The sequence below is a fragment of the Leptonotus elevatus genome, chromosome 10 (genome assembly GCF_054856555.1).
Source record: "Leptonotus elevatus isolate MCC_2025b chromosome 10, RoL_Lele_1.0, whole genome shotgun sequence".
Taxonomy (NCBI): domain Eukaryota; kingdom Metazoa; phylum Chordata; class Actinopteri; order Syngnathiformes; family Syngnathidae; genus Leptonotus; species Leptonotus elevatus.
Genome location: NC_141248.1, coordinates 18,686,132 through 18,713,070, shown reverse-complemented (window position 1 = coordinate 18,713,070; position 26,939 = coordinate 18,686,132). Strand labels below are relative to the sequence as shown.

Sequence of the window (26,939 nt, the reverse complement as noted above, 5' to 3'; positions counted from 1 at the left end):
GAGAGCCTTTCAAAGATTTTCAAGTGCTCAGCTGTCCCAAACTGTCACACATGGAGAGTCGGGCTGGGCTGGGAAGGGCTGGACTGGCCATGCTGGCATTTCTTTTCCCAATCTCCCACCTGTTGGGAGTCTCATTTGGAAACCTCGGACATGGAAACGACGGCCAGATAGAATCGTGAGGAGAGGTGTTCAATATTTATGGTTATCTTAATCAACTACATTGTGCATGTAAGTCATTTCTATCTTTTTTTGGGGTCAGTTTTTAGATGTTTGTGGTGTTGCATGGCTGGCTGCTTGTTTTTCAGCGAAGTAATCTGAGTAGTTTCCTTCTTACAAGGAAAATCACCGTGACGTTATAATGGTGGGTAAAAATATTCCTGTACAATCTTGATAGATTTTCTTCATGATCACACACATATTTGTTCCTATCTTGCTTGAAACGATTTTGCATGTGCAGTGACTCCGACCTCAGCTTCTGGTACAGTCGATACCTAGAACGTCAACTTTTGTTCTTCCAGTACCACAATACTCCGCTTCTCATAATTTTGGACCCAAAGCCTCAGTTTTTAGTACTTCTTGGACCTGGTACCGCACCCTTCTGATACTTCTATGACCCCAGCATCTGTGACCTGAAACCTCAGCATTTCAGTCCATCTTGGACCCAAAACCTCGGCTGTGCACAATGGCCAACTACGACTCGTGAGTACACGAACACAATAATGGTTATTATAAAATCTGTTTATATACTATGGTGGAATTTGTCTGTGCTGCATTTTTTTTTTTTTTATGCCTCTGTGATGTTCTGCTATGTGACGTTGACAGGTTGGATGACAAGGGCTCTGTGGATATTCATGACAACCCCCCTCTACCGGATAATGTGGTGAAAGAGGAGGATAACACGGTAAGTCATATCGCATGGGTTGTTTATTCAGATGTCCCAAGTAAAGTATACAGTAGTTGTTCTCGATCAACACAGTACCAGGGTTATTATAGTTTGGGAATTTTCATTATTATTATTTTTTTAATTTGATTAGTTTTAATTCGTTTTCAGGGTGGTTCTTATTAGTCTTAGTTATTTAAAAAAAAAAAATTAAAAAAAGCTTAGTTTTATCTAGTTTCATTATCAGTTTACGTTTTAAATTTGTATTATATGTGCGCAATATTTAATAAACACCATCGTAAAATGTAGTAACACATTTTTTACCTATTTACGGCTGAGTTAAATAAAAAAGCAGGCGAGCCGAGCCATTGGAGGCAAAAGTCAAGCATGCAAAATTGTCGCCCAGGAGCGACGTCATCTGAAAGTGCTTTTCTATTGGCTGCTGCTAGATGACGTCACTTCTGTGTGACACACTTTCAAAGGTCCTTATTCCAGTTAAATAAATATACTTAACATCACATTTAAAATCATCCCCAAAGGCTCATGCATTAAATTAATAATGGTATCAAAGATTAAAACGATGTACATTTTTGCTATAATTATAGCGTTTTCGTTTGTATTTTATTTTGTTAATGAAATTGTTTTTTTGATTTTGTTTTTTCGTTAGGTTTCGTTAATTAAAATAACCTTGCACAGTACTATAGTAATATTTTGAACTTAAAATGTTAAAGCGTAATGGTAAACACCATTGACAGGCTAACCAAACAAGCATCAATATTGTGGTACTTATAAACCTTTAAACGATTTAGATTACAACACAAATTGTAGCAACACATGCAAACATAACATCCAACAATACCAAGATGCATGTGTTCTTTATCCTCTGCAAAAATGACTAATACTGTAAGTTTTTTGTTATTCTGCTTTTACATCAACATATTTAATTGTATAGTAGTTTGTAGGTGTTATAATGCCCCCTGGTGGCCAAGGCTAACACCACAAGGATCAGCAATGACTCTTTAATTCTTTACATTCTATTGAATTATACTACTGTATATAAAAGCTTAAGTAGAAAAATTTCACATTTTCATGGTGATTTTTGGGGCCTAAAAAAAGAACACATACTGCAGAATACATGTCATGACACAGCGTGGTATTTTGGACATATGGCCACCCCATATATACCTTTGAACACCGGGAAGAGCCATCACCTATTGTTACCACTGGGGAGCAGTTTTCCAGAGTGGACGGCGGAGGGGGGGGGAATTCCGGAATGTTCCGAGCCATTGTGGCCGCTGGCTTTAGGAACGCTGACAGCTGGATCGAGTTGCCGAGTGACGGCGGCATAATGTGCGAACAGTGTGCTGTATTACCGCTGATTGCGGTGCTAATCCACTGCCTGACGAGCGCAGCACAACCTCTAATCCTGACAATGATGGAGAGCTGGAGGCCGCTCAAGTCTGAAGCCTAAATGTGCGTTTGCCTGCATGATCGGTGCAGCAGTATATTTAGGAGTAGCGTAGGAAAGCTTTTGTTACATTTCATTTGGGGATTCTGCCGCTTGGCAGTCAAAGGCTATTTTGGGATCTAAGCCTTTTCAAGCTGTCCCACCTGTGGCGTGTCGAGTCTACAAAGTTACTTTTTGAACTCATTTTCTGACAGTAAGCAGAATGTACGCAGGTGACACTGTTTAATATGATGTGTTGCTAAAAGTCTTTGCAATTTAGTGTCACCGTGCGTATAGTATACTGTAGTATCAGGTATGTATTTTTTTTTTAAGACTTTTGTGGCTCTTCTTGTAATAAATGTTGCCAGGTGAATTTCTAACTGGCCTCACGCGCTGTTTTTAAATTTTTTTAAGCAAATTCAAGGGATGGGAGAGGGTGTTTGCTGCCGGGCTAAACTTCATCAACGTGATCTGACCACACACCACAAAGAAAAGAAAAAGTCTTCACAATGTAACATCACGCATTGGCGAGTATAGGCAATTGAAGTTTGGTAGCAAAATATCCATGACAAGTTAGACTTTGAAGGACACCTGGAATGGGGCAAAATGGCTACCTCGAAACAAAATGGCTGACTCCCAGTGTCTTTTTTTGTGGGTCTGTTCATGTTGTTGCCAAGTGAAACTAGCTTCTAAGGCTAAATTGAAAATAAATATATCAAGGGTTATTGTGGCGTATTTTTACAAAGTAGGTTGTTCCCAATTTGTAACAATTGGACTTAAAATGGGGCACAATTGCTCTCACATGGCTGCTTCAAACCTAAAATGGCAGACTTTTTGGACATGGATTCTTGAGCCACTTTTTTGTGGGTCTCATGATAGACATTCAAAGGAGTGGGGAGCATTACTGAGCCAAATTTAACCACATGATCCGCCCACATAAGGTTTTCCAATTTAACCTCATCCATCTGTCTAGTATACGTGGTTTAAATCGGTATTGAAGGGCCAAAATGAGCCCTAAAATGGCCGACTTCCTGTTAGTCTTACAGCATGGCTTTTTTAGACTCTTATTAATAGGGTTAAAATTTGGTAGCAATCATCCAAAATCTCTAAAACATGTTTTCTTTGAAGGACCCCTGGAAATTAAATTTGCTAATGAAACTGCATTTTTTTTTTTTTTTAGAAAGTGTTATCTCGCTAAATGGTGTGTGTTGTGGCGCAGGTCTACTTCATCTACGACGAGGAAGTAGAGGAAGAGGAGCGAGATGAGCCGCCCCCGCCGGAGTCCATCAAACCCATCAACGACCGTCCGCACAAGTTCAAGGATCACTACTGCAAGAAGCCCAAGTTCTGCGACGTGTGCGCGCGCATGATCGTTTGTATGTATCGGGCTTCGTGCATTACAAGCGTTGACTTATTTCATTATTTTTTTTTTTTACCGTTTTCTTCTCTGTCTCCAGTAAACAACAAGTTTGCATTGCGCTGCAAGAACTGCAAAACCAGCATCCACCACCAGTGTCAGTCCTACGTGGAGTTCCAGAGGTGCTTTGGAAAAATTGTGAGCTTTCCTCTCTTTATTACTTCTTTACGAGTATCTCGCAGCTGCACGTTTGAAATGATATTGATATTATCAGTGCCAATGTATCATTTTTGTATAGTTGTAAACTGTCAGTTTTTTTCACACAGAATTTTGATAGCATCACATATATTTGGCAGAGTATTGTGATATTGTCAGTATTATTTAAAGAGTTTTATGATACTATCAGTATCATTGATACAGTGGAATTATACGATCAACATTTTTACCAAAATAACCTGATGATACCGGTATTGTGATACTGGGTGTGTTGTTGGCAAAGTATCTTGATACTGTTAGTATTATGGTCAAAATATCAGTATTGTTTGTTAAAGATTGTGATACTGTCAGTATTGCTAGCCAAGTGTCATGACACGTGTCATACCATTTGCAAAGTATTACGAGACAATATTTGGCAAACAGTTTTGATACTGTTGGGCGTTTGTAAACCGTCAGGACACTTTCATTATCAATATAATTTTTCAAGTTTTGTAACCTTCAAACCGCCAACACAAATTTAATAATTATACTGAAATTAAATTAATTAAAAAAACAACAACTTTTTTTTCCCAACAAAAATAACGTAAACAAGAATTTGTCCAAATGGTCAAGCTAATAAAAAAAAAATACAAAAACTGTTTATACCTAGTTTACTTATTAGTTTAGTACTTTAAAGGGATACTTGACTCATTGAGCCATTTTCAGCAGTAAGAAGTTAATATTTTGTCCAGAAGGAATTTGATAACTTCATTATTTTTCATGTAGAATTAATACCTTTTAAAGCTATTTTTTTCCACTTTCTGTCGACTGAAGATGACATCACCTGTGCTGAGGAAGTACCGGTAGGTAACGACCAATCATGGCTTAATTTGCAGACCAAACCCAGAAAACAGGTGAGCCATGATTGGCTGTTAACTACTTCCTCAGCACCGGTGATGTCATCTTGAGTCGACAGCAAGTGGGAAAATTAGTTTTTAAAGGTATTAATTGTTCATAAAAAAATTATTAAGTTGTCACATTAACCCATTCACTGCCATTGACGGCTATAGACGTCAAAAATTCATTTGAACTATTTTGATTAGTTCATTTTTTTCCACTTTTGTTAACAAGAGTATAAAAACCTATAATTTTTTTATGCTACATTTAGAACAGACATAAAATTTGTGATTAATAATGAGTGAAGTCATGCGATGAACAATTTTCATCGCTTATCACCCCTAATTTTTAATAATCTTTTTTCCCCCATCAATTTATGGCAGTGAATGAGTTTATTATAGATGAAATAGTATCTGCTCAATGAGTCAAGTATCCCTTTAACCATTACATTTCTAAAAATTGTCATTGAACCTCTCATTTTCATATAATTTTTGTGATTGTTCCACAAATTTGCACCTCTGCTTAAGTATTGTAATACTAAATATTTTTGGGAAACTATCGAGATGCCGTCAGTATCGTGATACCATCATGAGTATTGCTTGCAAAATCCCGAGATGCTATTGCTACTACTGTCTGTATTGTTGGAAAAATACCATGATGCCATCATTACCTTTGGCCAAGCTTGACATCATGCGAGTGTGTCGTGTGTCTGTCAGCCTCCAGGCTTCAGGAGAGCGTACAGTTCTCCTCTGTACAGCAGCCAGCAAAATGCTACCGTCTCCCAGCTGTTGCCCTTCTGTGAGTCCAACTACGGCAATATCCTTAAGCTAATATCCTTAAGCGAAACAAACTGAAGAAACTGTAATAAAATGTCTTCTTTTTCTTTTTCTTTTTTTCTTTTTTTTGTATCTCTGCTTATGCTTTTCCATTTGTCTTTCCTTCTCGTTGGTTGGTTGATTTTGGTTCGCCAGCGCAGTCGAATCGGACCGACCCCGTGTTTGAGACGCTGCGCGTCGGCGTCATTATGGCCAACAAGGAGCGCAAGAAAGGCTCAGAGGACAAAAAGAACGTCAGTGTCGACGCATGTACAATCCAATTTGTTACAATAATTGGTGTCCTAGCGTGCTATTCGTTTTAGATGATGATGATGATGATGGAGGAAGACGAATCCCTGCCCAAACAGCAGGAGAACGGCAGCGAAGCAGGTGACTAAAGTCACTAATTTATGGTTAATTTGTAAAATGTTCAGAATCATTGGCAAAGTGTCTTGATTCCATGAGCATTGTTTGCAATTTTTTTGCGATAACAGTTTGGCAAACTGCCAAATTATCGTCATAATAAACGTCTATATTTTGTGTGTTTTTAGCTAGCTCAGAGGCAGACAAGCGAGGAGACAAGGCTCCAGCGGCGGATGACAAGGTTAGACTAACAAACATGATCATGCTAATTAGTTAATCTAGGAAGGGACAAATGTGATGACGACATTTCTCTCATGTGTTGCCAGAGTAAAAAGCCTCAGCCAGGGAAGATCGGCATGTTCAGTCAGTCTCATTACTACTTGGCTCTGTACCGCTTCAAAGCTATTGAGAAAGATGACTTGGATGTTCAGTAAGTGTGCAGTAAAATGTCCTTGCATGTCATGCTTTAAAAAAAAAAACAAAAAACATTTTTTAATGAGTCAACAATGACATCCTGTTTGTTGCCTAGCGCCGGCGACCGCATCACAGTGATCGATGACTCCAATGAAGAGTGGTGGAGGGTGAGTACGTCTCACTTTCCAACATGAAAGTGTGTTCTCAAAATGGTGCCTTGAGATACCGTCGTTTTTCCCTAAAGAGAATACATTTTCTCTGTGGAGAATGTTCGGGTATGTTCTTGTGAGAATCAACTTTTTGTACTCCACTTGTGTGACTTTTTTTTGCCTCAAAATCCAACTGAAGAAACACTTTTCCAACTCTGCTGGATCTGGTGGGGCACTGTCTTACTTGCCCCTAACACCTAATCGCTGACTTTTTTTTTGCTGCTTAAGTTATAATAAATAAATAATCTCGGGTATAAATTGTGGAAAATGGATAAATATTATAAAACGATACATCTTCACCAACTTTCCTTTGCGTCTCGGGCTAAAATTTGTCTCCCGTCAGGGGAAGATAGGCGAGAGGACGGGCTTCATCCCAGCCAACTACATCATCCGAGTACGCGCCGGAGAGCGAGTGTACAAGGTGACACGCTCCTTTGTTGGCAACAGGGAAATGGGCCAGATTACACTGAAGAAAGACCAGGTGAAGACTCTTTTACACACACACACGCACAGAATATGACACTTGCGGCCAAGAAGATTGTGTGAGATGCACAAAATTCATTGTGTGGGTGCAGATTGTGGTGAAGAAAGGTGATGAGGTGAACGGTTACCTGAAGGTCAGCACGGGACGCAAGCTGGGCTTCTTCCCTGCCAACTTACTGCAGGAGATCTGAAGGTGTTTTTTTGGTTTAATAGTATAACAGTGGCTCGTTGCAATGAATAGTCAACATTAATATCACATTCACACGAATACAATTTCAATCAATTTAAAACGTTTTTACACAATGGGAGCCACCAACGAGGTTAGCACTGATGCTACGTAGCAGCATTTTTGTCAGAACTATGTACTCTTTTTGGCCTTTAATAGATGTGACTTTGATATTTCTATATGTGTGGTTTGATTGATGTTCTTAGAAAGAAAAGGAAGGAACTGAAACTTAATTTAAGACGCTACCGTATTAAAAGCCACAGATGTTTTTTGTCCATTTGATATCTTGTTGTGGTTCATTGTAGCAAATGATTTGCTTTGTGTCAAAACAAAACACAGATTTAAGACCAACATTTTGAGAGATTTTGTCATTGTTGAATATATTTTTAGCTGAGAAAAAAAAAACATTTATGCAAAATGTTCATCAAAATGATTATCTTTTGCACCAACTATCTAGCTAGCTGAAATTTTTGTATTGCTTCAAGGTAATTCTATTGGCCTTTTACAGGGTACAGATTTTAAGCCAACATTTTGAGTTAAATTGTACTTAGAAAATGTTTTTAGCTAAAAATAAATGTACTTCTAACATTTACGCACGTAAAATATTTACGCTGCCTAGCTAGCTGGCTAACTTTCTAGCTTTCTAGCTGTCTAACTTTCTAGCTAGCTATCTGGCTTACTGTCTGGCTTGCCTTGCTAGCTATGTGGCTAGCTGAAAGGTTTGTGGTAGCTTCAAGAATAATCTAGTGGTTTTTGTTTTGCTTGCATACAACAATAGGCCACTTTACTACTCAAAATTATACAGTGGACCGCCTATCTTTCATAGAAAACAGTTCACAGACAACTCAGGATTAAAAAAATATTTTCAATTATCTTCTCAGAGATTCAGAAAAGCAATTCCAAACAATCTGAATCATGTCCAGAATGTACAAGAATTTTTTTATTGGCCTTGTTAAAAAATACCCACACAAATTTGCCAGATTCATGTGATGCATTTAAAGACCTTCAAAGGGCTGGGTAGCTGTTTTATGTGCGACTTAATTAGCAACAAGTAGCACCAAGGGGCCCGTTTGCCATGTGGAATGACGGGAATGGCATTCCGGTGAAACGGCACAGACCGGGATACCAACGAAGTCTAGTTGTCACCGTGTGTCCCGAATCTGTTTTCTCTTCCTCTCTCTTCGCGTCTTTGTCATCTGTTGGAGGGAGCAGCAAGTAGACCTTTGACACGGGTCACTTCTGTCCCAGAAAACGACGTCCTCCGCTTAATGCCACACAGCAGGATATCTCAAACCTGCTTAAGCAGACATATTTTAGAAATGATATGCATGAGCTGTCTCGGCAATTGTATTTTGCTTTCTCTTTTGTAGCATTTTGAAGAAAGAAAAAAATCAAAGGATGGGAAGGGGTAACTTGCATGGTGTTCCGATAAAATGGACAGGTTTGTGTAATCTATCTCCCCCCCCCCCTTTTTTTTTTGTAAATCATCCTATCAAAACTAGACAACACATTGACAAGCATGTCATGCAATGTTTCTTTTAGCCAACAGAGGGCTCTCCTGCGCCACATTTTGACAAACTCAACCAGGACCAAAATGCATCAGCGTGTTATTGCACTGTTACTCACCCCTATTAATTAAATGCCAGGAGATTATACTTGCATGATGCATTCATGTGCTGATAGAATTGCTTGTTTGCCAATTATCATAATATGCATCATATGTCTTGAATACATTCAAATGTGAGGATAATTCAAACACAATGTTATCAATTTGTGGGAGTGCTGCCGCTTCATGCTGCGTGTATCACCCTGAACATTTAGTATTTACAAAACCCTCATGTGATGAAAAGTCATAACTGTATTAGAGATTCTCTTTGCCTGGCAGACTCTTATTGATTTTTGTGGTTGAGAAATGTTTGGCCGACTCGGCAGGACATTGCCAGAACTGCTTCCTGTCTCCATCCTCTCACAGGCTACTAAAACCTTGCAACTACATCTCACCACAAAAGATAATCAAATACTTTTTTTTTTTTTTTAAACAAACAAGTAAATGTCACTGTTGTTAGCAATGTAAAAACGGGGCCAAATTGATACAATACCAAACAATGTAATGATGCTTTCGAGGAATATCGGAAGAACTCCGGCCAGGAGAAGTGCACTGGAACAGGGACAGGGGGGAAATTATTCTTAGATAATAAGAATGCTAGCATATGACTGGTATCAGGCCAAAACCTTGTACCTCCAAAATGGTCGCTTTTCAGAAGACCGCAAAAACGAATTTGATCTTTTTAATAATCCACTTTCAACACTTAAGATTAGTCAATAATTCAAAAAAAAAAAAAAAGACACCCACACGTGGAAATTGACCAAAAGTATAGATAACAAAAGAAATATGTCAAATTGTGACTTATGAGGTTTCGGCCCGACGCCAGCGATATGCTAATACTAGAACTGATGAGAAATTAAGGATTTAAAAAAGTAGTGATTATAGTTTATTTGCGTCATGTAAACAATGACACGTTACAAAAGTTGTGTTAAGGTAGCACTTGGGAACTTTTCAATCTTAATAAAATATTTTCATATCTCTTCTGATGAAACATTGACCTAAAAGCTAAATTAAGATGACAAAATATGTCTGTCAAGATAAATAGTGTAAGATAAACAGGACAAAATTGTGCCAGAAAACATTGTAAGGTCTGGTCACCCAAGTCATGCTAAGCTAACTAGCCAATCTAAAGCCAGAAATGCGACACTAAGATGACATAGTCTGCTATAATGCCCCCCCCCCCCCCCCCAAAAAAAAAAGTTTGCATACTGATAGATAATATAAAAGAAAACCGCAAAAAAATTTTTTTTAAATAAAAGAGCTCTGGAATCTATCCCAGCTTTCTCCTGGCAATAGAAGCGGGATCCACCCTGGAATAGTTACCAGTCAATTCCAGGGATCATCCATTCATTTTCCATCAGTCTTGTCCTCATTAGAGTGGCAAGTAACTGGAGTCTATCCCAGCTGACTTTGGTGAGAGAAGCGGGATCCAACCCTGCAGTGGGTACCGACAGAGAAGCAGGGAGAATGAAGCACACTCGCGTCTACCGAGCGGATACTGAGCGCTAGGGAGGTGACGTCGGGAAAATGCTGCAGGGTTGGAACCAATTAGGCCAAGATGAGCCCCACCCCCCACCCAAACTCTCCACTCAGCCCCCCCTCCCTCTCTCCCGGGGGTGCGCCCCAGTGACAAGATGAGGGATCATCATCATTACTATTATTTATTTGCTAAGCAGAGGCCGACTCTAGGGCCAATCCTAATAGGATTCACGCATTTACAATGAGCGGCCTTTGCTTTTGGGCTTTGGCTTGCACGCTCCAGGAGAGAGTGTGTTTGTTAATGCATGCATGATAGAAGCATGCGTAGATTTTGGAAGCAGCATCACAATAAACGCCTTTTAATCAATTATGCAGCCTCTATTGTAAACCCCGCAAACTATCATCAATAATACGTGGCGGCAGCTCGCGACGTTGTATGAATAACTTCAGCGCGAGGGGGGTAAAAATCAATTGTAATTCAACCGAATGCTCGGGAATCCAAATGAGTTGAGTGTTACAGATAGCTTAGCATATAGGGGTCCCCCAACATTTGATGCCGGGCTGCGTCGATAGAAGTGGAGGGGGAAATGGTTGTGGGCGGTGGTTGTTGTCGATGTTGTAGCAGAGCATAATGTCGGATGGGGATTATAAATTAGCACCCCACGCCCAGCCGCACACCTCCACTGTCAACGAAGGGTTGGCAGTCCGCTAAAATATGTGCTACCATGAACCAATCCCTGACAGAAAAAAGGTTGGGGACCACCACGAGCTTGGCTTAGCAAGTCTGTTGTTGTTGTTATTATTATTATAGTTCTCGGTGCAAAGTTAGAATGAGTCATCGATACCAGTTATACTCCATTTTATGTTGTTTCAGGAAAACAAATAAATATTTTAGATAATAAGAATGCTAGCATATGACTGGTATCAGGCCAAAACCTTGTTCCTCCAAAATGGTCGCTTTTCAGAAGACCCCAAAAACGAATTTGATATTTTTAATAATCCACTTTCAACACTTAAGATTAGTCAATAATTCATAAAAAAAAAAAAAAATGACACCCACACGTGGAAATTGACCAAAAGTATAGATAAAAAAAGAATAATTTTTACTAGTACCAAACAACTTTGAGGCGGATGGTAGGAACACTGCCACACAATAAAAAACTACAACTAGGCTGAATGCTTTATGGCATACGTCACTTTCCCCATTCGTTACAAAGACGGAAGTCAATTTGAATGTCGACGCACGATGAATGCTTACCTAGCAGAAGCTGCAAAACAACAGATTTTTTTTTTCCTGAGGAAACGAAACAAAAAAGCAAAGGTACCTGGATAAAAGGACAGTCAAGGATCAACATTGGCCTGGCTTAAACTCGCTGGCATTAGCTAAAAAAAATAAATTACGCGTTGCGCTTGTCATCATGGGAAATGTGGTCTTCCTTCAGGCATAACATTACTACTTCTGTCCATATGGCGCCGCTATAATCAACATGAACTGAAAGTTCCTTAAAACACATGTTCTCTTTTTTTCAGCAGATGTGGATACAGTAAATATGAAAATTAAGGCTTTTTTTTTTAATGTATAATGCTACCACATGCTGTGAGGAGAAATTAAGAATTAACATTAAATCTTTAAAAAAAAAAACTCACAAATGGAAATTGTATTTTCTATTGTTCAAGCAAGCACTTATAACGCATTTTTAAAGGGTAACAACAACACCACATCGATGCTAATTGTTAGCCCATGTGCCTGTGTCGTTTCCCTTAGTATGTTAGCATTAAGATAGCAGAGTCTGTTTAAATAAAATACAATAATAATAATAATATTTCTTTTTAGGGGGCGGGGGGGTTCTTGTTTTATGTTTGGTACATTTGTAGAAAACTTACCTGGATGCAACAACAAAAAATTCCCAGAAGACGTTCAATGATACCTTGGAGTTTTTCCTCCCGTGTCATTTTGCTATTTCAGCAATGCGAATTCAATGTGTATGATCAATGTGCACATCCTTCGTCTCCACACAAGGGTGTGCGTGTGTGTGTGATTCAGGTGTTGTGAAAGCGTAACTATACTTAGTCCATAAGTCATGATGCTCTCCATTCCGAAGACACCTTGGGGGCCCCGCATTACACCCAGCAAGACTCCATCACGGCCTACGCCAAATCGATAATCCCAGAGAGATATTCGGCGTGAGGAGAGGGAGGGGAAAGACGGGAGGGGATGTGGCTGCGGGACAGAGGGAAAGACAGAGATGGAGGTGGAGGTGGGGAAAGAGGGAACGCGGCCAGGAATACAAAGATGAAAGATGAGGGCTGCTTTTGCCCACAAACTCCCAACGGGCCCTTTGCTGACTGTGTCTTTATCCGGGGGGTAAGGAAAAACAGTGATTGGAAAAAAGACCATTTCACACGATAACGGTGATATTACAAGACGTGGAAGTTTTACATGCACATGGACGAGAAGGAAAGTTGGTTTCAAAGTGCCCCTCTTTACAGCGGTCATCTGTGATGATAGCCCTGGCCTGGTCTGCTTGCAGTTCCTTTGAAACGAACTTTGATTTTCTGCATGGACTCCAGTGAGTTTATTTCTGCTTTTGCAATGTCAGCAACTGTGTGCACAGTCTTTAAAGGGAAAGAGTGGCGCAGCTTTGGCTCGTAAATCGGCTGTGTTCACTCCCACAACGGCGTAAATGCAACTTCCTACTTGCTTGTCTACGAAAATACCAAAAAGAGGAAAATTCCACCCGTGTGGGCACTTTGAGCTAGACCTGTGATAAAACAGCAATGACGTAAAAAAAAAAAATCAACTAATTTTACAGGACTACTTTATTTTCTACGAAAGAGGATTAGGGCCAGTGAAGAGTGAGGAATTTTTTTGGGGCAGGATTCTCACTCTAATCTCATTATTCTGACTTTAAAATGACAATTCTGCTTTCAGAATAGTCAGAATTCTGAAGTCAGACTAATGACTTTAATCTCCGAATTCTGAAGTCAAAATTCTCACTTTAAAGTCAGAATTCTGCTTTCAGAATAAAGTCAGAATTCTCACTTTAAAGTCAGAATTCTGAGATCAAAATCAGAATTCTGTGAATAAAATCAGAATCCTGCCAATTTTTTTCCCCTCCTCTACTTCACTGGCCCTAATCCTCTTCCGTATATTTTCATTGAATAAGGTTAATAAAAAAAAAAAAAAAAGTGATATTGAAACAAAATGTCCCAAATTTTCTCCCAAAAAGTCAGAATTTTACAAAAATTGGAAATTTTGAAAAGTTACCGTGACCAAGCGAAAACATCATCTGTACTGTTAAGTGTTAATATTGACAAGGAATTTTAATTTAGTTTTAGTTATAGTCTTTTGACTCAAACTGTTTTTCTCTTTTGTCATTGATAAAATGCAATCAATTTAGAATTTTTGTTTAATTTTCGTCCGAAAAAACTTTTGGGACACATTTTTCGTCGACGAAAGGATCACTCTCAAGTAACTTGTTAGGTTAAATGTGTGGTGGCAGCATCCTTCTAGTATGTAGCATCTCACAAATTTCTCTCTCTTTCGAACACGGCCCCTCCCCCTCCCCACCATTGTTGTTGTTGTTTTTTTTGAGTGATGAGCAGCTGATGGCGAGCGCCGGGCGATGACAGATGGACGTGACAGGCAGATGGTTTGCGCCCGCCGTCTCTTTAATCACACAAAGCCGGTCGGCCGAGACGCGTCGCCTCCGTCCTGTCAGCGCGACACAAAGCGGAGACAAATTTGTCACGCTCGCCACGCATTCCGACGCCAAAAAACGGCAAACGCATCGTTTTTGATGAATGCCGGCTTGTTGACTGACTGCTCGCTCGGCAGGAAGTCGAATTTTTAATCTGAAGCGTTTGACGCGCTAAGAACGGACGCGGCGGGACAAACGGCCGACGAAGGTCAAACTGTCGCATGAATGTGAAGGATTTGACTTTTTGCCTCGTCGGTTTGATTTGACCATATTTTCACACATTGGTTTAAATAATCAGTAGGTTTAATATAATCAATGCCTCACATCAAATAGACGCCAACTTTCATTCGCTTCTTACAATTGCATGCAAAGGGGGCGGCCCTACACACTATTATTATTATTATTTACAAAAAAAGGTGTCTTTTTTTATTTTAAATCTTAATTGTGCAATGCCAAAAAGCCTTTTTATTATAATTTTTTTTAAAGAAATCTAGTATTTATAAAAGATGTCGTTAATCCTGAAACAGCACCTCATATATTAGTTCTGTCACAAAATCTTCAAAAGATAATTGACACTCATGAGAAAAAAAGTTCTAAAACAGTGTAACACGTGCATATAATTAATTGCACACACACGCGCGCGCAAACTCAGACAGTAGCTATGAAGGCGACTGTGCGATACACGTAATTAACACTTAACGACTAACTCAGCGCAATCAACAGATAAAGTGCGATGTGACGTCGCGCGCACACAAACATGCGCGGACACGCACGCGCGCAGAAACATCTGATCTGGTGTTGAAGATCCGACAAGTGATACGATGACGTCAGTTTTCCTGGCGCCTCACCGGTCTCAAGGTCAAATTGACTTTAGCTTAATTAACTGTCAATTAAGGGCCTAATTGTTTCATAATGTGGTGCCCCCCCCCCCTCCTCTCCCCTCTCCAGGACAGGGTGTGGGTGGGCCCGCTGCTGTCAGGGCTGATTTAAGACGATAAGGTGGACAGGTAAGCAACTTGACGGGATATGTGGGGCTGTTTTTGTGAGAGAGACAGCACTATCTCAGGCTCTTATATAATTCTCTCTCTCTCCCCTCACACACTCTCTTATTTCACACAGTCACTCATGCACTCTCACACACATACGTTAACACATTTCTCCTGACTCTCTCACACACATTCTCTCACCCTCCCTTTCTCATGTCACTCATTCACTCGCTCACACGCACAACACTCACTCACGCTTAAAACACTTCTCACACTTTTTCTCAGGAACTCTTTCTCTCACACACTGTTTCTTCCACACTTTCACTCACGCCGTACTCTCTCTCACTCTCTTACTCACACAACACACACAAACACATTTCTCATAACTCTCTCACAATTTCTCACTCACTGTCTTACAAACTCTCACGGTAACACATTTGCTCACTCTCTTGCTCACACACACGCACACACACACTTTCTCCCAGGCTCTTCGACACACTCTCTCACACAACATTCTCCCACACTTTCACATTACACATTCACTCACTCCCTCACTCACATGCTCACACACTTGCTTGCTCACTCACTCACTCTCTCACGCACACTCGCTCTCTCTTACACTCACACACATTCTCTCACATTCTTTCACAATCACACACTCTCTCTCACACACACACACACACACACACACACACACTCACTCACTCACTCATACTCTCATTCACGCATTCCTAGGAAACTCACTCTTACACACACTCTTTCTCCCACATGCTCACATTACTCTTTCACACAATCTCTCACACACTCGCATTCTCTCACCCTCACTCTCTCACACACACTCTCTCACAAACACACTCACTCATTCATACTCTCACTTGCGCTTTCTAGGAAACTCACTCTCACACATACTTTCTCCCACTCACACACTCACTCTCTCACACTCACACACACCTTCACTCTCTCACACACACACACACCTACACACACACACACACACACACACACACACACTCACTCACTCACTCACTCACTCACTCAGTCACACACACATTCTCAGTCACACGCTCGCACACACATTTACTCAGTGGAAGTCTCCAGGACTTCCAATAGGTGGCAGAGAATGAAAAGCAGAGACGCAGGAGGAAAATAATACTTAAGTAAAAAGGAAGTAGTGAGCTGGCATGAATAAAAGAGAGCGCCGGAGGGCGTGCAGGGAAGGCTGATGAAATGTCCGCGCACGACCTCCTGCTTGCTAATAGTTGGCCCTCGGGCTTGTTTTACTGTATTCCTGCACGCATGCACCAACCTTTTGAGCGTGCGTCGTGTGGATGACGATCAATGAGAACTTACTCATTCATTTTAGTACGCGTTCCAGGCAACAAACATGCCAGTCGCGCGTATTTAGTTTTTATGGAGCTTTTCACATCAACACACTCAAAGGTTAAGATGTTTTTTTTTCTTTAGAAAAAAAAAGAGAATTTTGTGTCTGCTATGGCTTTTGTATGACTTTTGTTTCTTGTGAGATCTTATTTTTTCCATGCAAGTTTACAATCTTTTACTGATTATATTAGGACTTTATTCCTTCGATTCTTTTAAATTATGACTCACACGGCAAAATCTGCATCTTCATCCAGATCTGCACCAAAATGGAATGGCTTCTTCTTCTCCTGCTTCCTTGTCCAACGTCTTCCTGGATGTGTGGCTCTCATTGTATCGGCTTATTGATGCGTCACATGTCTTATAAAAGTAGTGGCGTAGTCCAATCACACGCTTACAAGAGCATTACAATTAGTGGGCTGAGTGTATAACAGCTTCACTACGATATCCGTGTCACGTTGACAGCACGGTATCGACATCCTTCCTCCCCGGAATGCAACATCCGTATCACTTTTGCAGACTCGGCACCATTTTTTTGTTTTTTGTTTTTTTGCATTTTATATCAGGGTTTGCATATATGTCGAATAGCACTGAGGGATGTTTGTAGTGAGTGCACCCACAAGAAGGTGCTGCGGTTGAAATAATAGGCTTTTTTGTGTTCTATATTTTGTATTTAATACACAGTAGCTATTGAATGGTAAGATCAGCGTGTGTAACTGTTATAATCCTGATTATGCGAGGCAGAAATGCCCTCTCTTCCTAGTTCCTAAGGAAATAGTCTGAGTGTCATATGCAAATTTGGCAGTAGTTTGGCAGTTAGTGAACGAATGATCGGTTTAGCTTAATGCTAACAAACGAATGCTCTGTTTAGCTTAATGCTAACAAACGAATGCTCTGTTTAGCTTAACGCTAACAAACTAATGCTCTGTTTGGCTTAACGCTAACAAACGAATGCTCTGCTTGGTTTAAGGCTAACAAACGAATGCTCTGCTTGGCTTAAGGCTAACAAACTAATGCTCTGCTTGGCTTAACGCTAACAAACGAATGCTCTGCTTGGCTTAAGGCTAACAAACGAATGCTCTGCTTGGCATAACGCTAACAAACGAATGCTCTGCTTGGCATAACGCTAACAAACGAATGCTCTGCTTGGCATAACGCTAACAAACGAATGCTCTGCTTGGCATAACGCTAACAAACGAATGCTCTGCTTGGCATAACGCTAACAAACGAATGCTCTGCTTGGCATAACGCTAACAAACGAATTATCTGTTTGGCTTAAATATTGACAAACAAATGCTTTGCTTGATATAATGCTAACAAACGAATGCTCTGTTTAGCCTTATGCTAACCCAAACGAATGCTCTGTTTAGCTTAAGGCTAACTAACAAATGCTAACAAAAAAACTCATTTTGTCTAGTACATTGCAGGAATAGCTGGAAGTTAAAAATATATATATATACTAAAAGAACGATAGGCTGCCTGCTGTGTAAGATACCAAAGGTGTGGTTGCTCACCACAAATATTTTTGGCCTCATAATTTCATACCAAGGCCATCGGGGAACACAACGCAGCTAAAATAAGTATCGAATTAACACGACGGCAGGATGACGTGTAATCTTTCTTCTGCGCTGCCGGTTCACGGCTGCTTGTACAGCAGAATGATCCTGTAGCGCGAATCCATTTCAATTAGCCGATTTATCTGAGGACTTGTAATTGATTCCAGAGGCTCTCGGTTACCCAGGCTGCCCACGGCATCTGTACTTAGGCTTTTTCTATTTGACGCTTTTTAATTGTCTTTCCTCTTTCCTCGTACTTCTTCCAATTCATCTATTGAGCAAACAGCTTCATTTTTTTTTGGGTGGGGGGGTCATTTGTTCTAGAGTCTGTGACGTCCTAATGGAGCCACTAAAAGTGTGTGTATGTGTGTGTATAAAGCTGGATGCACAGCTAGATGATGGACAAAAAGCTTGAATGATGGCCACATGAATGGGCAGGTAGATGAATTGCTGGACGGGTGCTCAGATTGTGAGCGTTGATGGACTGATTATCTGAAAGATGGAGGACAGGCGGACAAATAGTGGCTCGGGTTGGGCCGATTGTCGCCGCGACCAGCTGGTGTATAAATGGCCAGAGCCGAAGGGTAGAGATTGATAGGCGTTCCCCTCGCAGGGCCACCTGCACCCTCCGCCTATACGAGAGCACGTACTCGTCTGTAATGGGGGTAATGGGGCTCAAAATAAACTCACAAAGCTCTTATTTCCGCCTTTTCTCACTTCAGCCAACCAGCATGTCGCTTAATGCTAACAACAGACTCAGTTTGAATAGTTCCATAGAAGAAACTAAAGTATTGATTACACTTTTTTTTTTTTTAAGTTTGAGATAATCAGGCAGATTTTTTGTGAAAACAGGAAGTATTTCAAGTCAGCCAAATTTTTGCTGATGATTGACTGTCAAATTCTCTTGAATCCTGTTTTTTTACGCCGACAAAAACTAACGGCTGTAGGTTCATTTTATAAAGTGCGTTTTTGGGCATGATTATTGATGTATATTGTGAGATTAGTTTGGGAACTGTAAACTGAACCATCTGTACTCTGTTGCACAAGTTGAACAATATTTGTATGTTTTCCATTGCTTACTCTCGCTCTATTATGTGTTAAAAATGTGAGATTTCTAGACTTTTCCTCCAACTCCACTCCAAACTCTTCCTGCCTTTTCCTTTTCTCCGGATGACTTTCAGTAATATTTGCGCGCGCGCGTGTGAAGCGTCATTTTTGAAAGCGCAGACGAGTGACACGGTGGCGAGAGAGACGGGAGAGACTGATGCGTATTGACGGGATTGTTTCAAGTCTTTGTCCTCAGGTAAATCAGTTGAATGACAGAATGGTGCCAGCGATCAACAAATGGCCTCCGGAGGAAATGGCGGGCGTCTCCGACACAAACTCGGGAGAGATGCTCTGTCAGGAGCGAGGCGTGAGCGCAGCCTGTACCGCGAGACTGATCAGCTTTGAATGCTTCTTTATTTTGCGTTTGTTTTCAAGGCCAAGGAGCCATCGCGTGGTATCGATGCCGTTCTTCATCGAGTCATTCGAGGGACATTTTGAGCCATTCGGTTTTATAGTCTTTTTTTTTTGGAGGGGGGATGCTGATTAAAACTATTTCTGTGGCTCGTCTTTCTCTTTCTCTCTCTCTCCCTCTCTTTCTCTCTCTCTCCCTCTCTTTCTCGCTCTCTTTTTTTCTCTCTCCCTCTCTTTCTCTTTCTCTCTCCCTCTCTTTCTTGCTCTTTCTCTCTCGCTCGCTCTCTTTTTCGCTCTCTCTCTTTCTTTTTTCTTTTTTATATATATATATATATATATATATATATATATAAATCCATATCGTTGGGCCCTCGTTTGTAATTTGGCTATGAAATATATCTTTTGTGACACCAGTCCTGAAACTTTTTTTCCCCCGTCTGTTACAGAATCTCTCATCTCACACCTGCCTCACCTTGTCTAAAGATAACGCCACTACTCTCACCGTCACTCTTTCTTTATTACATTTCATATCACTCCTGCATTGCAATCGGAAAGAATGATGGAATTCTCTTGATTGAATCCTGATGCTCGTGATACAGTTTGACGGACAGCAAGGCCGCCATTGCACTGCAATTGGATTAAACGCCGTTATGCCGCCTTCCAAGCGTACGTCTCAAGGTCTCGGGGTCATCTGGCGAATCCAGCCCGACCACCTACAAGCCAGATTGCTTCACTCGTAACTCACACAAAGAATCTGAATAGTCTGAAGCCAGTAGTTTGACCTCTGTGTCATGTGATTAGTGGCTATTAATAGACATATGTAATTGAAATCTAGCAGGAGATGTCATCATATTATCATGTCTTTGGTATGGTTTTTTTTCCCCCTTAAGTAATGTGTGTGCCAAAAGTCCAAATTTCAGGCCATGAATATAAAACGATGAAAAAAAAAAAAAATGGAACTGTGCGTCTCTTTTTGAGCCGCATGATGGTACTGCACAAACTACTTCATTCGACATTGTTCAGTTTACGTTACAAAACTCATATGTCGGGACTGGAAATTATTTCTGCAACAGCATTAAAGATGTCATTTTGTACCCTTCACAAACCAGTTATGTCCACACCTGCTATGTCAGTGTTTATTTAGTTCCAGCCAAGCATATGCTTAAAAAAAAAAGTTCCTTATCGGTATTGGCCTTGGAAAAAAACATATCTAGAGTCTCTCTATTTTCGACCTCCATGTGCCCGTTTCGCAAGCGAAAAGTGTTTCAGTGCGTGACTAGCTCACCAAATTTAAAGGGAATGAGTGAAGTCGCTTTGATTGCCCATGATAGAAGTCGATTGTGATCACTCCCACAGTGGCGCAGACCTGAGTCCTCTCAGATCCGTTGGCCTGCGCTGGTCTGCGAAGTTACCAGTACCCGGTCTAACCTGCCTCCTGTGCAGCTGGCGCAATTTCAATGGCCGGACAAATGTTTTGACATTTTTAGAATGATACCCAACCCAACTAAGAAAAATGTATTGATTCTGTGTACTTTTTTTTTTTTTGCTGTATATATAACATGTACTGAATATAATTTCTTATTTTTTTTATGTTGCAACAAGATCATTTTGCCAGTGTTTTCAACAGTCATGATGAACTTAAAACAAGCCGGGAGCTTCACTTTTTTTTTTTTTTTTAACATTCACTCACTTCATTCACTATTTTCACTGAAGCAACCCCCTTTGCTCCCGTCTCTTTGACTGGATTAGGTATGATTTTGCAAGGCGCACAGAATATTGTGTTTAATTGCTATAAAAACATGGAACATACCAAAAGAAAGATTAGTCTCTTCTTTAATCAGAGAAAAAAAGTATATCTGTATCTGTTTTGGTTTTGCAGCAATTAGCATTAGAATATAGCTAAGTTTCATCATTATTCGCAAACCTGTTGAAAACACTGGCAAAAAGAGCTTGTTGCAACATGGCCCTGGTTGATCTCTTATACGCTGGTGCCACCTGCTGGCCGTTTTTTTGTTGTAATAACTACCATTGCTTTAAGCCACCTCTTCACGTCAGAAGGTGTATCAAAGCCTTCTGTATGCTCTAGCAAAAACAAAAAACAACAACTTAGAAATACGTTTTTAGGAAGTGAAGGAAAAGGTATATAGAAAAAAGAAGTATTAATATGAGTTAATATTTATTGAGACGCCACTGGGTAAAGTTTCCGACTTAACCAGTCGAATTTCACATCTCCAAATGAAATGTATGGGATCAATACTCCATGGCTGCATGTGGAAAAATCAATAGACTTTAATAGAATTGTTGTGTGTGCGTATCACAATGGCTACTCATTTAAGAGTGTTTTCACAGCGTGGCAAAAACCGAAAACATGGCGACATAATGTAGCTTTATTGTTTTTCCAATGGCAGAAGTGGGACAATTGCTGTTCTTCTCTCGTATGGATTGCATAATTGAATCGGCAAACAGGAGCGACAACCCGACGGGAGCGCCACTAAATTGACCGCACCGCTTTGACGACATGATGTCGTTTTTCGCAAAGGCGCAGCAAACGCTATCTTATTGTTCCTACTTCACCTGTGAAATAAATATTCCTTTTTTGATGGTCTCTCCCTCTGCCGCGCAATGCGAAGGTGTCCTTTTTTGAGTCGAGCAAAAGCGCAAGAGCAGCACGTTGACCCGAGCCATCAGCACAAGTGTATCTCTCCGACTTCGCCATCAGCCAGAATGGATCGTACGTAATTTCCAATAAGGTGCTTAAGAGCGAGCCCTAATCACGCTTTTAATTAGAATCCGCTGGTCATTAGGAAGAGATAATTCCATGAAAAATACTCTCTCTCTCTGGGAGCGCAACGGTGGCAGATGGACGCACGCTCTTATCGCATCAATTCTTCTCGCAACCGAGCATGCGCCACGGGAAGCCATTGTTGCGGTGTTAAGTAGAGACAATATGATGTCAATTGAGCTTAAGAAAAGTAGAATTAACACACATTTAACATGAAATATCAACTTCTCCCCATTCCATTTCCAATGGGACCGACATTGAACTTAAAAATACAACCGATCATCATCGCCAGGTGTCTGATACTGCTCGGTGGCAAGTGCATTGTCCAGTAACCAGGAGGTTGCAGGTTCGAATCCCGCCTCCAGCTATACATTGCATATATAACCGTGACCGTTATTCTAAGTGATATACATGTATACCAACTAACTATCATATCAGGAAATTATTAAATGCGTGGTGTTAGCTTTTAGCATCAGATGACACTTTTCAAAAATAAATACGCCATTAGCCATGTATTCGAACAAGTACATTCGATGGTTCGATACCAACTGACATATCAGGAAATGGATTATACATTTACAGAAATGATTAAATCCCAACCTTAGATTGCAGTTCAAGTTTTCTTTTTATTTGTCATTTAAGTACAATTAAAAATGTGCAATTCTCACATCATTTATCATTCATTTTACTTCACAAGCACACGAATGACAAGCAGCGCGAATCGCATCCGTGGACGGGGGTTGCGGACGACTATTACTCATCTACTCTTCGGGTCGGCGGGACATTGAGCCTGGCGGGCCGCCAGCATTATAAAACGCTGGGGGAAACCCTGCCTTCTTGTGAGATAAGGCTCACCAAATTGAGTTCCTCGCCCTGTAAAAGGTTCAAATCAGACAAGGGCCCCCCCCCCCCTTTGGCTAACAACTCCCTCTATTGCGCAATTTTTTTGGTCTACTTTTATATTGTTTAACCGTTTGTATGGAGTTGTCAGTCATCCAAACACAAAAGAGGCTGGGTTGCTAATGTCGATCCACGCAGCACCGCAAAAGACAACCACTCTGATAAGCGTCACCGCGTCCGCTATATATTATCTCCATCGTCTCCTTTGTCACTCGTTTCATTGTACGTCTTGCTTTCCGGCTTACGCGTCTCCCGATTCCATCGGCGGCCGCCTAAATGGATATATGGTGGCGTTTGCTTAATAATGTCCTGAGCGTTTCATTACAGTAATCGTGGCCGGGATCGGCAGCGGTGGCAGGATGACTTAGAGCCGAGGGCGGCGCCTCATTAACTCTGCGTGACCAACGAGCGACATCTTCAAGACGCATCGGAATTACCTCCGTCGCAGCAAGATTGTGTTCCTTTTTTTTTTCCAATCACATTTCAAAACATTGTGTTGCCTGCTTTTCTTTCAATCCGTGGCAGGATGGGAGGCGACTAATGTGATTGTTTTTGCATAAAATGTTTTTTTTTATATATATATATATATATATTTAGGGAAACACATGAAATAAATGATGCTACAATTTTGTTAGTTAAGCAGCCTCCAAGACTGTAAAAGTATTTTCGCGAGTGTGCCTGGTTTTAGAAGGCGGGGCCTGGCCTGGTGAGTGACGTGTGGCTTGGGGAGTAACGGAATACATGTACCGCCATTACGTATAGAGATTGCAAAAAATATATACAATAAATTAACTATTCCATTACACTAACAGGAAAAAACATGTAATCACATTATAGGTACATTTATTAAAAATGGGGATTATTTCGAGGGATTACAATTTCTACGATGAGAGAGAGAGAGAGAGAGAGCGAAAGAGAGACAGCGTGAGATAGAGAGAGAGAGGGAGAGAGAGAGAGAGAAAGTGAGAGAGGGAGCGCGCACGCCCGCGCGGGTCGGACAGTTTCACTTGCTCCATGTCGGGGAGGTGGGAACGAACGAACTAACTGACTAGTCGTGTCCTCCACACGCGGGAAGTTTGAAAAAGCTTCACGGACGGGAAGAGGAAATGGCGACCGGTATTTACTGGAACTTACTCGGAGCGAAACTTTGAGCTGAGAGTCCAGCGGCATGCTACGCGTTGTAGCTTCTTGCTAGCTAGCCCGCTAGCCTACGACCATAATGTGAGTTACACCTTCCAAACAAATCTTCCTCCCACCAATTCACTATTTAAACATCATACACAACTTGTGACTGGGACAAAGGGTTCATTTTGCAGTTGATGTCACACATCGTCATCCTCGTCTGTCTGTCTATCAAACTGAGGTGTGGTTGCTTTCAGTGACAGTTCGAAAACAGCATATGGCCTTCAATCAATCAATCAATCAAATTTGGCTTGATGTTCATTATTTAGTGTACAAATGACATATTTCAGGTACAAATGGGATATGTGGGACAAATATAATAAAATCTAAGATAAAATAAAACCTAGCTAATATCTCTCATTATGGAGAAACTGGATGAAATAAATTGAGTTATTCACCAGAAATCAATGAAAACACTCCTCATTCTTTGTACCCCAACTTAATAAAATAGCTTCAAGTGGTAACACAATATTGAAATAAGTTATTCCAAAGTGAATATATTTAGTTTGATGGACTTTGGATTAACCTAGTTGATTAATGATTAATTAACTTAATTAAGTTGGTCAACAATTCTCTGTTTTAATTGGTTCAACAATTCTCTTTTTTAGAGTGTACTACAGCAATCAGAATGAGAGAAAAAAGCGTTAATAGATTTTTAATTTTAATTTTACATTTATTTCCTCCAGTTTTTGAGTGAAAAATGGGCCATCCAGGCAAAATACTACCTTTAATTGGTGGACAGGACTATTTCTGGACAAGCCATCAAAAACGTGACTTTCCCTGATATGTCCCCTTTTAAAGGAAAATATAAACAGACATACTATAAGATTAAATGTGTATATTGATGAACAATTTTCCAACAATAAAAACTGTATGACAAAAGATCCCATATGTATCGATACAAATCCAAACGTGACTCGAACCGCTACTGTTCAACGTTAAAATCTCACCTGTGTTGCAGCCGCCTAACCTGCCTCAATATTTCCCGGCACAGCTGACGCTAATGAGAGGCACGCTGCGTCGCGCAAGCGAGCGTCTTTAAGTGGAAGAGGAGGAAGGAGGTCATCTTTTTTCCTGCGCAAAAACAAAACTTCAGCAACCCGCTGGGCACTTAAGACGCAGCATCGCTAAGATCAACTTCACAGCGCCGGATGAGTAATGTGGCGGCACGGCCTGGCTCTTATCCACTCATCACTGTGAGCTTTAAGGTGAGACGGCAACAGACGCTATCTGGCTTTGTTTTCTTCTCACACTTGTAGTAAGCAACAAGAGCTGCAGTAAAAGGGATTTTCCTTGCACTCAAGATAAAGACAACACATTCTGATTGCTCATCTGCACTGTACAGATGGCGGACGATTCATTGCTATGCATTTCAATTTCATTTTTATATTAGTTTTAAATTGCAGGGAAGATGCCACACAACTTTCTATAGCTGAAGTCATGTTTTGGACTGAGAGGGGATCAACAGCGCCCCTGCTGGTGGAGACAAATAGTGTACTCCTTTTTTTTTTTTTTTTGCTCAGTTACATCAAGATGTGATTGCTCAACAGTCCATTACATAATATTGCAATTTTATGAGAAATTCACAGTTTTACAAGGGAAAAAGTACAATTAAAAAAGAAAACACCAACTGTCACAATATAAATAATGACAATTTGTTATATCATGTTACGGATTGAAAAAGAGAAGTCGCAATATTATGAGTTTCATAAAGAAAGCAGTAATTTTATAAGAAGCATCACAAATGTTAAAGGTTTTAAAGTATTTTACATGACAAGTCATATTTAAGCAGAATTAAGGTGTACTATGGGGTTAACAATTCAGAGTTTTTTTATGATCATGTCTATGAGAAAGTAGTATTAATAACCATAAAGATATTTAATATGTGCAATTATCTCATTTTAAAAATACTGACATTTTCTGAGTAAAGTCATAATGTGAGAAAAGTTGCAATTTTATAAGATAAGGGTAAAATTATATGAAAATCAAATGTATTACTCTGCCCATGTGCAAACAAAACATTAATTAATGCCCTTGGAAGAATGTTTACACTCAGTTTGAATGGACAATAATTGGAATGTATAATTATCACTTTCTACTTAAATGTTGTTTATGTATCTTTTTGTTTCGCCTGACTGTTTTTTATTATTATTCTATGTTCAGTGTCCTTGAGTATCAAGAAAGAAATACAATTATGACTTATTATAAACATGGAATAACTTGTACAATAATGACAATAATAGATTTTGTTGTTGTAATTCTAAAGAACTGCACTGCAACACTGGGAGGCGTTTCTCAATATTTTGCATAGTTGAATAAAGTAAGCAAAATATTAGAAACAGTACAGTTCGGCACAAAGCAAGTAGTAGTAGTAGATTTTTAAATTAATACCGGACAGTGTCGAGGAAAGAGCTTGTAATCAATGAATATTTCTTTTTTTTTTTTCTTTTAAATTTCTGAAGTGCCGACGTGGCCATATCTCCTTAATCTTAAGCAGAGTCGGACCCCCCAACCTGATCGCAATCAAGGCCTGATGGTAATTAATGAGGTGATTAATTGCTGGATTGATCCTCTGATCGATTTAAAAAAACAAAACAAAAAACCTTGTGGTGGAAATTTAAAAAGA

The 26,939-nt window shown here is 40.2% G+C and overlaps 2 protein-coding genes across 9 annotated transcripts in view; both read left to right on the top strand.

The window, feature by feature from the left end:
• LOC147167476 (SH3 and cysteine-rich domain-containing protein 3-like) lies at positions 1-23,540 on the top strand. Of its 6 annotated transcripts, none has more exons than XM_086087330.1 (14): positions 7-228; positions 519-699; positions 823-901; positions 3,547-3,703; positions 3,785-3,882; positions 5,493-5,574; positions 5,748-5,845; positions 5,915-5,981; positions 6,143-6,195; positions 6,281-6,384; positions 6,484-6,535; positions 6,921-7,058; positions 7,153-7,253; positions 23,459-23,540. In XM_086087330.1, exons 2-13 carry the CDS (start codon positions 683-685, stop codon positions 7,249-7,251), a joined length of 1,044 nt encoding a protein of 347 aa, XP_085943456.1. In that variant the 5' UTR covers positions 7-228; positions 519-682; the 3' UTR covers positions 7,252-7,253; positions 23,459-23,540. The 6 variants fall into 6 exon arrangements, 5 of the variants coding, with proteins under 5 accessions (XP_085943456.1, XP_085943460.1, XP_085943458.1 ...); XM_086087332.1 differs by lacking the exon at positions 23,459-23,540 and adding an exon at positions 260-361 and having other exon boundaries at positions 11-175; positions 458-699; positions 7,153-7,568; XM_086087331.1 differs by lacking the exon at positions 23,459-23,540 and adding an exon at positions 260-361 and having other exon boundaries at positions 11-185; positions 458-699; positions 7,153-7,568.
• Positions 23,541-24,137: 597 nt separating this feature from the next.
• Positions 24,138-26,939, top strand: part of nxph4 (neurexophilin 4) — an 85,582-nt gene continuing 82,780 nt past the window's right edge. For 2 of the 3 annotated variants that reach the window (XM_086087050.1, XM_086087053.1), the window contains exons 1-2: positions 24,138-24,352; positions 25,308-25,521. In XM_086087050.1, coding sequence (XP_085943176.1) covers positions 25,465-25,521 — 57 coding nt within the window. In that variant the 5' untranslated portion in view covers positions 24,138-24,352; positions 25,308-25,464. Of the gene's footprint in view, positions 24,353-25,274; positions 25,522-26,939 lie in introns of all 3 variants that reach the window. The other variant, XM_086087051.1, reaches the window with a different exon arrangement.

Bases quoted from the DNA above. Each gene is read 5' to 3' on its own strand.
- LOC147167476 (XM_086087330.1), top strand. The intron at 3,883-5,492 runs GTGAGCTTTCCT...TGTGTCTGTCAG, and splicing joins AGAGGTGCTTTGGAAAAATT to CCTCCAGGCTTCAGGAGAGC. The intron at 5,575-5,747 runs GTGAGTCCAACT...TTGGTTCGCCAG, and splicing joins CTCCCAGCTGTTGCCCTTCT to CGCAGTCGAATCGGACCGAC.